Source organism: Artibeus jamaicensis, unplaced genomic scaffold (assembly GCF_021234435.1).
Source record: "Artibeus jamaicensis isolate MK-2021 breed Jamaican fruit bat unplaced genomic scaffold, CSHL_Jam_final contig_519, whole genome shotgun sequence".
NCBI classification, from domain to species: domain Eukaryota; kingdom Metazoa; phylum Chordata; class Mammalia; order Chiroptera; family Phyllostomidae; genus Artibeus; species Artibeus jamaicensis.
In genome coordinates this window covers 24,576,442-24,589,242 of record NW_026521871.1, presented here as the reverse complement: position 1 = coordinate 24,589,242, position 12,801 = coordinate 24,576,442, and the positions used below count along the sequence as shown (strand labels likewise).

The 12,801-nt window shown below is 35.9% G+C and overlaps 1 protein-coding gene across 4 annotated transcripts in view; it reads right to left on the bottom strand.

The window, feature by feature from the left end:
• PIK3CB (phosphatidylinositol-4,5-bisphosphate 3-kinase catalytic subunit beta) overlaps positions 1-12,801 on the bottom strand; it is a 188,577-nt gene that overhangs the window by 76,793 nt on the left and 98,983 nt on the right. For all 4 annotated transcript variants that reach the window (XM_053669198.1, XM_053669199.1, XM_037139412.2 and 1 more), the window contains exons 4-5: positions 10,201-10,426; positions 2,939-3,162 (exon numbers count right to left, since the gene is read on the bottom strand). In XM_053669198.1, the coding sequence (XP_053525173.1) occupies positions 2,939-3,162; positions 10,201-10,426 (450 nt within the window). The remainder of the gene's footprint in view (positions 1-2,938; positions 3,163-10,200; positions 10,427-12,801) is intronic.

Below are 12,801 nucleotides of genomic sequence, written 5' to 3'. Positions count from 1 at the left end.
TAATATAATTATTCTATGATCCCTACCTTCTCTCTATTTCATAGATAAAGTCTTCAAAAATATAAAACTAAAGGACAATCTCATTAGCAGATAGTAAGAATCTACAGAAAGCCTAGAAAACAGAACTGGGCTTGAAAAACTGCAGGTACTAAAATTAATAATCAGAAAATAAAGCAAGTATGGTTAATGTTTTTCAAAAATTAAAAGCACCTTGAAAATGAATAAAGATCAAGTACATATGAAGCAGAATCAAAGAGAACCCTAAGGAATAAAGCATCTTAAGTAAAATGAAGATTTAATATTCAATAAAAAAGAAAATGGCAAATTTAAGAAGGTTTAAAAGACTGATAATAACAAGTATTAGCAAAGCATATGTGAAAACATGCCCTGGATGGTGTAGCTCAGGGGACTGAGTGCAGGCCTGCGAACTAAGGGATCGTGGTTCGATTCCCAGTCAGGGCACATGCCTGGGTTGCAGGCCAGGCCATTTCCCAGCAGGGGACACATGAGAGGCAACCATACATTGATATTTCTCGTCCTCTCTCCTTCCCTTCCCAACTAAAGATAAATGAATAAAATCTTAAAAAAAAAAAAAGATGTGTGAAAACCAAACTCTAAATACTACTGGTAGGAATGTAAATTTGAAAACCTGTTTGGGAGGACTTCTGGCCAAGATGGAGGCATAGGGTGTTGAAACACTGTGCCTCCTCGCACAACCAAGTTTAAAGACAACAAAGTTTTAGTAACAAAAACACAACCAAAACACAGAAAATTAAACTGTATGGAAGTCCGACAACGAACCATTCAGTCAGACCAGTAAGAGGGGTGGAGTCAGTGGCTGGTGGAGCGGAGTGGGGCAGGAAAAAGCAGCCAACCAACCCAGGCACAGGGGCGGTGTTTGGCAGATCCCAGGGGTGGGGTTGCAATGGGCAGACCCAGTGAGGGCTCAAGGCAGCAGGCTGACTCTGGTCACACATTCCTGCGCAGATAAACCAATCAAAGGAGCAAGCAGTGGGACGGACCACAAAGGCCCCAAAGGCAGGAAGCAGCAGAGGGGACCGCCATTGCCCCTCTATGACCCTGCCACCACATACAGCATCACAACATAGCAACCTGGGTGGCCCCGCCCTGGAGAACACCTAGGGCTCTGCCCCTCATACAGTAACAGGCGTCAACAGACCAAAACATTATGGCTCAAGAAGTCAAAGCCCCAGAGCCAATAAATCTAAGCAACCAAGAAACAGCCAACCTATCAGATGCACAGTTCAAAGCACTGGTGATTAGGATGCTCACAGAACTGGTCGATTTTAGTCACAAATTAGAGGAACATATGAAGGCTAAACTAATTGAAATGAAGGGAAATGCACAGGAAACCAATAGTAATGGAAAGGAAACTGGGACTCAAATCAAAGGAGTGGACCAGAAGGAAGAAAATAATGACCAAACAGAAAAATATGAAGAAACAAAAATTCAAAAAAATGAGGAGAGGCTTAGGAACCTCCAGGACATCTTTAAATGTTCCAACATCTGAATTACAGGGATACCAGAAGGGGAAGAGGAAGAGCAACAAATGGAAAAGTTATTTGAAAAAATAATAAAGGAGAACTTCCCCAATCTGGTAAAGGCAAAAGACTTCCAGGAAGTCCAGGAAGCTCAGAGAGTCCCAAAGAAGTTGGACCCAAGAAGGAACACACCAAGGCACATCATCATTACATTAGCCAAGATTAAAATGAAGGAGAGAATCCTAGAAGCAGCAAGAGATAAGGGGACTGTCACCTATAAAGTAGTTCCCATCAGACTGTCAGCGGATTTCTCAAAAGAGACCTTATAGGCAAGAAGGGGCTGGAAAGAAGTATTCCAAGTCATGAAAGGCAAGGACCTACATCCAAGATTGCTCTATCCAGCAAAGCTTTCATTTAGAATGGAAGGGCAGATAAAGTGCTTCTCAGATAAGGTCAAGTTCAAGGAGTTCATCATCATCAAGCCTTTATTATATGAAATGTTAAAGGGACTTATCTAAGAAAAAGAAGATAAAAACATGTATAGTAAAATGACAGCAAACTCACAGTTATTAACAACCACACCTAAAACCAAAGGAAACTAAGAGGACAGCTAGATCAAGAGCAGAACCATAGAAGTGGAGATCACATGGAGGGTTAGCAACAGGGGAGTGGGAGGAGGAGAAGGGGGGAGAAGGTACAGAAAATAAGTAGCATAGACAGTAGGCAGAAAATAGATAGGGGCAGGGCAAGAATAGTAGGGGAAATATAGAATCTAAAGAACTTGAGACACATGGTCATAAAGTAAAGGGGGGATGATGGGGGAGGGGGTGTGCAGGATGGAGGGGAATGAAGGGGGGAATAGAACTGTAATGGCATAATCAATAAAATATATTTAAAAATATATATATAAGAACCATTCAAAAACAGCAGTTTGCTGACCCAATCTAGATTAACACACCACTACATCGAAAAATGATATATGAGCAAAGGATGTATCACTTTCAGATTATTACCATAATCCTAAATATATTTCCATATTAAATGTTAAAATGTGCTTTGTAATCATGTTTCCCAGGTGAGCAAGAGCCTCCTCTGAAACTGGAGCTGCATTCAGGCAAAAGTCACAGATTACAAAATATTTATTTTTCCTCCCCAAGGATAGTTTTTCATAGCCTTTAGAAAGAGAACAAGAGGGAGTGGGGAGGGGGGGAAGGGAGAGGTGAGAAGAAGGAGAGAGAGGGAGAAAGAGAGAGAGAAACATGAACTGGTTGCCTTTTCATATGAGCCCCGACTGGGTACTGAACCTGCAATCAGGGTATATGCCCTGAACGGAAATCAAACCTGTGACTTCTTGGTCTATAGGACAATGCTCCAACCAACTGAGCCACACCAGCCAGGGCTATTACAAAATATTTATTAAAGTAATATTACATTACCTGGCAATTTTCAAAATGAACAGCCACAATGAGCTTTCCTCCATAAAGTTTATCTTCTAAGTTTTCAAGGTTGGATGGTTCATGCTCTGGTGGATATGTCTGCTTTAGCCAGTCTATCCAAGACAATCCCACAAGTGACTGAATCTTTTCCTCACTGAATTTGCGCATTTTTATTCGGAATTCATTCACTTCAGGATCCTTCAAGGTATCAAATTCATGCAGACCTAAACACATTTTTAAAGATGTCATTCTGAGCAGTTAATAGTAATTACATAAAGTATAAAATATATTCAACAAAAATGTATAAACATATAAAATAATAAAAGTAATGTACAGAAGACAATTATAAAATTAAATATTCTAAAGGATACGAACTTGAAACTTTGTAAAGAAATATAGTTGCTTACCAGTTTTATAAAGATATAATTACCAGTTTTTTATCTTTATTACATTTTTCCCATTACCCTTTAGTCCCCTTATACCACTCTTCCCCCCCAGCAATCACCACACTGTTGTCCAACGATTACCAGTTTTATTAAGTTAACCACTGAAATACACAGTACACATTTAAAAAGCATATATAAGAGATCCACAGTTTTTCTTTATAAACTAAGTCACATCTATAATATCCAAGAAAGACCAAGAATCTAAAACTCTTCAAATACTGTATTAGAAGAATATTTTATGCTGAAGTTAGTATGAGCCTAAAATTCGTTATTACTTACTTACAGTTTAAACTTTCAGTTCACTATGATTTTTCCCAGTGAATATAAAAATTACTCGAAATTTCATACACATAAAATCATTCTTTGTGGTACATAAGTATGAACCACTTGAGCCATGAAGAAAACTATATATGGTAACTTTGTCATAAACTTATGATTATTCTAATAAATAATTCTAGAAGTATAAAACAAAAATAAACATTCATAAATTTTTATTCGTGCCTTCATTTTTAACTAACAGATAGGCAAAGACTTTACATTCTGGCAATATCCTGTGCTAGAAGGATATAAGAAAAATGGCAAATTATTAGAATTTCTAGTAATATATAATATATTAAATACATATACATAACTTAACCTCAAAATTGAACAACAGAATTTCAATCTGAGTGACCTGGGACAAACCAGAGAAAAATAAATATGCTCATCTTCTAGTAAGCTCATCTCTTCCAACTACTTCTAGTCAGGGATACCTGAAGCCTTTCCCTTTTGTCAGTCTAAAACTTACCCCCTGCCTGATACTGAGACACTGCCGCACACAAAAATACTTTGTAGTAAGCTCTGAGTAAATAGTCTGTTCTCATTTTGTATTCTTGTTTACTTCCACAAATCTATGTAAATAATTATACAAATGACATCAGTAGAAATGTTCGCTATAGTTTTTCTTAGTAATAACTAAAAATGGAAAAAGCTGAAATTAATCATTATGACTTGGTTTAAAAAAATAAGATATATCCATATGCCATTATACAGTGGTGCAAGTAATAAAATGACTAAAACAGAGATAATAGCCCCGGAGTATAGTAAATTTTAAAAACAGAAAAAAAATGGGTCCTCTAAGATTTGTTTTATGCAAATTTGAAAGCAAGAAACTAGAATACATATAAATTTTTGTTTTAAAAACATACTTGAGATGACAATAGTAATGGTATTTCATAATGATTGGGAGGGGAGTAGAGTGAGACAGCTGTCAGTTTTTGTTCAATAAAGCCAATTGATATTATACCATTTGAATCTATACAAGAGCTGTCCAGAAAGTATTCAGCCATGTACTATTAAAAAATAGGAGACATTTATGGAAGAAGCTACGAGATACAAGAAAAAAAGATATGTGCACTCCTATGCTCACTGCAGTGAAGCAAACTAAGTGTCCATAAAGAGACAAATGAATAAAGAAGATCTGGTACATGTAGACAGTGGAATATTACTCAGCCATAAAAATGAATAAAGTCGTACCATTTGTAACAACATGGATAAACCTAGAGTGTATTATACTAAGGAAAATATGTCAGACAGAGAAAGACAAATACCACATGATTTCACTTATATATGGAATCTATAAAACAAACAAAATAGAAACTAATTCACAAATACAGAGAACAAACAGATTGTCGCCAGATGGAAAGGGGTCTGGGGATGGGGGTGGGAGGGATGGTTATAGGAATTACAAAGTATAAACTGCCGCCCTGACTGGTGTGGCTCAGTGCGTTGTGCATCACCCTGCACACCAAAAGGTTGCAAGTTTGATTCCCAGTCAGGGCACATGCTTGGGTTGTGGGGTGATTCCCCCACTAGGAGTGTGCAAGATGCAACTGGTTGATGTTTCTTTCACATGTTGATGTTTCTTTCACATGTTGATGTTTCTCTTCCTCTCTTTCTCCCTCTCCTCCCCTCTCTCTAAAAGTAAATTTTAAAAATATTTTTTTAAGTATAAATTGCCAGTTATAAAAATAGTCTCAGGGAGACTACTATGTATAGTATAACATATGGAATACAATCAATAATAATGTAATAACTGTGGTGTTGGACAAGTACTAGATTAATCACAGTGAGCACTTTGAAAGATATGTAAATGTCTAATCACTATGTTGTACACCTGAAACTAATATATGTCAACTTTAATTGGAAAATTAATTATTCAAATGCAAATCTGATCCTGTTGCTCCCCTCTTTAAATCCCTTCAATAACTTCCTAAGGGCTCTTAGGACTATGTCTCTATTTTTTATATGTTCTGAAGTTGCTTGTCTCTCTGGTCTTCCTACTTGTGCTAGCTGTCCCCTTAGAGAAATGATAACAATTTCTTTAATTATTCAAATAGACTACCCTTTACACATGCCATTCTCTCTTACTTTTCCTTCATCTAACTCCTTTCACTGGCTCAACTCTCAATCAGCAGTGAAGGTTCAGATTAGCTGTGCTCCCCCCAAGGGTGTGTCCCTAATTCATACAGTTGATTTACGTGACCTTTCTTTATTTACAGCAGTTTACACCTTGTGTATTTATTTAACTCTTTACTGATCCATAATTCCCATTGCACAGGGAGCTCAAAGCAGACAAAGGCCATATCTCCAAAGTTCACTGCTATAGTCCCAGGAATAAACACTAAAGCCCTAACTGGTGTGACTCAGTGAACTGAGCGCCAGCCTTCGAATCAAAGAGTCGCTGGTTCAATTCCCAGTCAGGGCACATGCCTGGGTTGCAGGCCAGGTCCCCAGTGGGGGATACACAAGAAGCAACCACACATCGATGTTTCTCTCTCTCTCTCGCACCCCCCTTTCCTTCTCTCTCTAAAAATAACTAAATAAAATATCTAAAAAAGAAAGAAACCACATTTTAAAAAAATTTTTTGGAAAAAAAAAGGAATAAACACCCAACAACTTGCAACTGACTTGCAACTGTTACTGTGTTGGTAATTTTTTAAATATATCATAAATTAGGGACTCTGCTCACATAACTGTTATGATCATCTGAAAAGTACAGATTTCTTTTTCTTTTTTAAAAAAGATTTTTATTTATTTTTAGAGAGAAGGGAGGGAGAAAAAGAGGGAGAGAACCCCCAATATGCAAGAGAACCATTGATGGGCTGCCTCTCACAAGCCCCCAACTGGGAACCTGGCCCACAGCTCTGACAGGGAATTGAATCAGTGACCTTTTGGTTTTGCTGGCCATCCATTAAACCACACCAGCCAGGGCCAGATTTGTTTAATTCATCCCAGACTCAATGAATCCTCATCTCTGAGAAACTGCTTTTTAAGAAACTAATGAAGCTTAAATTTGGGAACCACTAGTTCTCTTAAAAATAGAAACTGTCAAAATTAAGAAGTTAGGCTAAGTAATTTAATTTGAAATCTAGTTAATTTCCTACATTTTCTCCAGTAAGAAAATGTGGTAACCAACCTTACATTAAGATTAAGATAAGCTTACAGTCAAATAAAAATTTTAATATTAAAAATTGTATTGAGCAGCCCTGGCTGGCATAGCTCAGTGGATTGAGCGTGGGCCTGTGAACCAGAGTATCACGGTTCTATTCCCAGTCAGGGCACATGCCTGGGTTGCAGGCAAGTTCCCAGCAGGGGACGCATGAGAGGCAACCATACATTGATATTTCTCTCCTACTCTTTCTCCTTCCCCTCCCCTCTCTCGAAAAATAAATAAATAAAATATTTTTTAAAAAATGTATTGAGCAAACAATTTCTTCTTACTAAACATGTTAAAAATCCAGCATATTATATGTTTCCTTCACTTTAAGATATACTATGATAGGTCAGGGGAAATAAGGAAATTTCCAAATGCTTTTTTCAGGATGCTGATAAAATGCTCTGATCAAGATTTACTACTTAGGTGCCCTGGCCAGGTGGCTCAGTTGGTTGGAGCATCATCCCATAAACCAAAAGGTTGCAAATTTGATTCCAAGTCAGGGCACATACCTGGGTTGTGGGCTTGATCCCTGGTCAGAATGCATACAGAGGCAATCAATTGCCATCTCTCTCTCTCACATCGATGTTTCTCTCTCTCTTTTCTCCCTCGCCTGGCCCCCCACTTCCTCTCTCTCTACAATCAATAAACTTATCGATTAAAAAAAAAGATTTACGCCCTGGCTGGTACAGCTCAGTGGATTGAGCGCAGGCCTGTGAAACAAAGGATCACGGTTCAATTCCCAGTCAGGGCACATGCCTGGGTTGCAGGCCAGTTCCCACCAGGGATGCATGAGAGGCAACCATACATTGATATTTCTCTCCCTCTCTCCTTCCTTTCCCCTCTGTCTAAAAATATATAAATAAAATCTTTTTTAAAAAAAGGTTTACTACTAAGTGTTTGGAGAAATTAACTCAAGGGTGACATGTACCTTCACTACAGAGAATAATCAGAACCCAAACAGCTGCTCCTATAAATAATAATTTAGAATTAAAAAAAGAAAAGAAAATGATCAGACACATCATGTTTAAAAAAAAGTATTTTTAGTAAAGGTTCTATAGTTTTCTTCGGGGAAAAGGAGGCAGCAAACTTGTTCCTGAAGTTAAATTGAAATAATTCTTTATTGTTTCGCCAGAAGGCATGACCTTACCAAGTCCCAGCTATAGGGATGAAATACAAATCAACAACTGCAAAACTGACTTGTTAGGTATTTAAAGTGAAAATCCATTCTAAAATATTAAAACAGATTTACTCAACTTCCTAAATGAATGTTAACATTTAAAATCATGGTTACAGCCCTGGCCAAGTAGCTCAGTTGGTTAAAGCATCATCCCAATCACCAAGATTGTCATTTCAATCCCTGGTCAGGGCACATACAAGAAGCAATCAATGAATGCATCAATAAGTGGAATAACAAATGAACATTTCTCTCTCTCTCTCCTTACCCCTTCCTTCCTGTAGGTCTCTAAAATCAATACATAAAAATAAAAATACAGTAAAAAAAATTTTTTTAAGTTGTGGATACAATCAAAATACCATATTTTCTAGAGATGCTAAAGATCTAAAAGTACAGTTTATAAATAGTTAAGTGTTTATAAACTGCTTAATTTATACGCTTTACATCCTGATCAAAAAAAGTTATACAAATAAGCTTTATGATTCTGAGTGAAATATAATACATTGTTTATAAAAAGAGAAATTCAATTCTAATATACACAGAAGATCCCTGAGCTGTGGTAAGGTAAACTTAGATTTGCTAAATTTACAGAAAGTAGAATAATATGCCCAGTTCTATTTCAATTTTAGGTAAACAATAAATTTTTTAGCGTAAGTATATTCTATGTAATATTCATATTGCCTATGTTTTTATTTACTAAATTTGGCAAGGCTGAGTAGAAGTAATGGTAGTTAATAAATCCATATATTTTGGAAATCAAGACCAGAGGAAAGCACAGTGATCTAAGTTTTGAAAAGATGATAAATTTTTAAAAAGATATGTATATTCTGAAGCAAGCTCCCTCTGTGGTGCTGACCTTTTGGATTATCAAATGTTGTAGCTACATGAAAATATTATCAGTAGATATTCTAATTCTGGAAGATAAAAGACTACAAGTAATTTTTTATTCTTTCTACTCTTCCATACATTCTTCGATTCAAATGATGGAAAAACTTTCTAATGGAGAAAAATTAATAATCTATAAAAATCTTTGGAGCATTAGAAAATAGAAATGAATGCTTTCTAATGAGTCCAATAATATATAAGTAAATATCTGTATGGTATATAATTATAACTATTTAATGGGTGGAGGAAATTATTGTCAAAAGCAGACTAGCTAGTCTCCAAAGTAATCAAACATTTTTAAAGAACAGGGTGTCTTTTAGTAAATCAATAGGGTTCTATGTGCTCAAAAGGAAGAGTTCAGTCTGACAGTGTAATAATCAGAGGCTAGCCTGAATTACCTTAGGTCGAGATTAAAGAATACTATCTTAAATGTGATGGTCCTTAGAGAGGATGGTACCATATTATCTTAAAGATACTTACTATCTTAAAGGGGATGGAATTATATTATTCTCTAGTAGTAAATTTGATCAATAGCATCAACCAGTCCAGATCCAATAACCTCCAATGAATTCTTCATTTTGTATTCAAGCTTCCAAGTCTCATCCTTAATAACCCCTGAAAATACTTACTTCATGTTAGTATTTTGTCTAATGCAGGGTGCTGACAGTATACTATTGGCCTTTGAGACACCTAAGATTACTATAAAAGAGTGACTCCTGCATGTTTTTTATTACAAGTCTCCCTGAAATTAATTTGCAAAGAATAATATACACATGCTGTATCTGGACTCACTACAAAATTAACTTCTTAAAGATAATTTTAGTTATGAACTATAATGTGTCAACAATATGGTTTACTTATGGAAACTTATCAGCTTAAAGCCTTGGTTGGCGTAGAGAGTTGTAGACAAATTATGTAGGTGCAGATCAGTATCTCTTACAAAGGGGCTTCTCAAACTATCTGAAGCAAAGAACAATATTTTTCTTTCCAATCTGTCAAAAAACAGTATTTTTTCAAATGAAAATAAGTCACAAGAAAAAAAAGACATACAAAACATATGCCCTCGGATACTGTGGCACTATCACATTGCTAGAGGAGTCTCCAAACATCTACTCCTCACTTCTGCACTTGCCTCAGTAACTGGTGACAATTCACAGACCAGCACTTGCCCATGGACCACCACACTTTGCAAAGCAAAGTCTTGATCACACTTACTATACATGTTTGTATACATAGGAAAAGACATGTTAAGAATTCACACTAAATTTTTTTAAATTACCTTTTCCTATAAGGACTCCAATTTTTGAGTCTAATTTTTCTCCTGGGTCACAACTTCTTGTTACTAATTTGAGAACTGGAAGAAAAGGTCTGACATCACAGAGTCTTCTTGTTTCATCTTCAAGCTCCTCATATACAGCAGTTTGATTCACACATGCAAACATATAGGAGTCAATGTCCATAAGGAGGCTAAACATTGGGTAATTGTGAATCTGCTTCCACAACATCTGCAGGAAAAAAGGAGACATTTTCTGAAATGGCAGTTGCTCAAATGTACGATGACATTTCTACAGGGTGCTCACCGTACCACTGTATGTAAACCTCAAAACCTGAGGTAAACACAAATGTTTTACCAATAAGCGGCTAATTAAATAAAAGTACAGACCATTTAAAGGACTGTGAATATAAATATACACTATAACATGGAAAGCTGTCAAAGATATATTAAGGTTGTTTTCTTTTGTTAATAGAAAATTGCAAGAGTATACATGTGGTATTGCCCTGGCTGGTGTGGCTCAATGGGTTGAGTGCCAGTCTGCGAACCAAAGGGTCATGAGTTCAATTCCCAGTCAGGGCACATGCCTAGGTTGTGGGCCAGATCCCCTGTAGGGGGCATGCAAGAGGCAACCACATATTGATGTTTCTCTCCCTCTCTTTCTCCCTCCCTTCCCCCTCTAAAAATAAATAAATATAATTTTTAAAAAAGAGTATATGTATGTTATTAACCCATTTAATAAAGTAATATAATGGTATAACACAAAAAAATACATTCCAAAAAATAAAATTATTAAAAAGGAGTATCTGAAGAGTAAGATCATTAAACACTTCCATATTTAACATTTCTATGAACATAAATAACTTATAACTTGAAAAAATAGAAATTTTAAAGTATATATCATCACCCCCATACAAAAATGTGTTACTATTTTTGTACTGTGTTCCTTTCTATTGATAAGGGAGATGGGGTTAACCTTGCCCTGTCAGGATGTACACAGTCAATCTCTCAGTATCTCTCACCAGATCTCCTCAATGAGATCATATAAAATAATCACCATACAAACACAAGATGGGGTTACATAGTTTAACTATAGGCAGTAGAAATGCCAGGAGCTGAAGATAAGAGAACTGGGGTAAAAACCATAGCCGAGCCTTATATTCAGTTATATAAAATAAAAAAGAGAAAACAATGTTAGACAACAACAACAACAAAATAGGTAAATTGGACCTCACTGAAATTTAATCTTCTGTGCATCAAAGGATACTATCAAGAGTTAATAAAAAGGCAACCAACAGACTAGGGAAAAATCTGCAAGTTATATATTTGGTTAAGAAATTAATAGAATATATAATGTGTTCCTATGACTCAACAACAATATAAACAAAACAACTGAATTTTAAAATAGGCAATGGTCTTGAATAGTCAATTCTAAACATGGTCAATAAGAACATGAAAAGATGCTCAGCATCCTTAGTAACTAAGGAAATACAAATAAAAACTACAGTAATATATCACTCTTACCACCATGAAGAAGTTATCATATTGAAAAAAAAGAATGAAAAATAACAAGTATTGTCAGGATATGAAGAAACAAGAACCTTGTACATTGCTGATCAGAATAAAAATGGTACAGTCACTGAGGAAAATAAATTGGCAATTCCATCACAGATTAAAACAGAATTGCTATATAATCCAATGACTCCACTTCTAGGTATACATAAAAATCAGAGCAGGAATTCAAACACATACTTGTACAGCAATGTTCATAGCAGCATTAATCACAATAGCCAGAAGACATTCACAACAAAAATGAAAAGATAAATGGGTGAACAAAAATGTGGTAGATCTATAAAGCAGAATATTATTCAGTCTTAAAAGAGAGTAAAATTTGGATACATGTTACAGCATGGATGAAATTTTAAAATACTATGCTAAGTGAAGAAGTCAAACACATAAGGATAACTATTATATAATTACACTTACATGAAATAGCAAAAATATAAATTCATAGAGACAGAAACTAAAATTGAAAAAACCAAGATTGGGAGAAAGGGAAATCTATTATTCAATAAGTATAGAGTTAGTGATGGTGATGATAAAAAGTGCTAAATATAGATAGTGCTGAGAGTTGGGCAACACTATGAATGTACTTAATGCCATCCACATGGAAAAATGACCCTAATGGTCAACTTTATATTACAGATATTTTGCAATGATTTAAAATAAAAAAGAGAATGAATAACAATGGTTAATCCAGCTTCAGTTACAGCTATAGACATCCACATCTATAACTGGTCACTATAAAAATAAGTAGGGTGCCTGAAAAAACTTAAAAAAAAACCCCAAAAGACAAAAACTTCAGGCCTTTCCTAAGATGGAGGTGTAGGTGGAAACACTGTGCCTCCTCACATAACCAAGTTTAAAGACAACATAGTTTTAGTAACAAAAACGCAGCCAAAACACAGAAAATTGAACTATATGGAAGTCTGACAACAACGAACCCTTCAGCCAGACTGGTAAGAGGGGCGGAGCCAGCAGCAGAGCAGGGTCGGGCAGGAAAGATCCCCTGGACCCACCCAGGTGCTGGCAGCGGTTCACAGATCC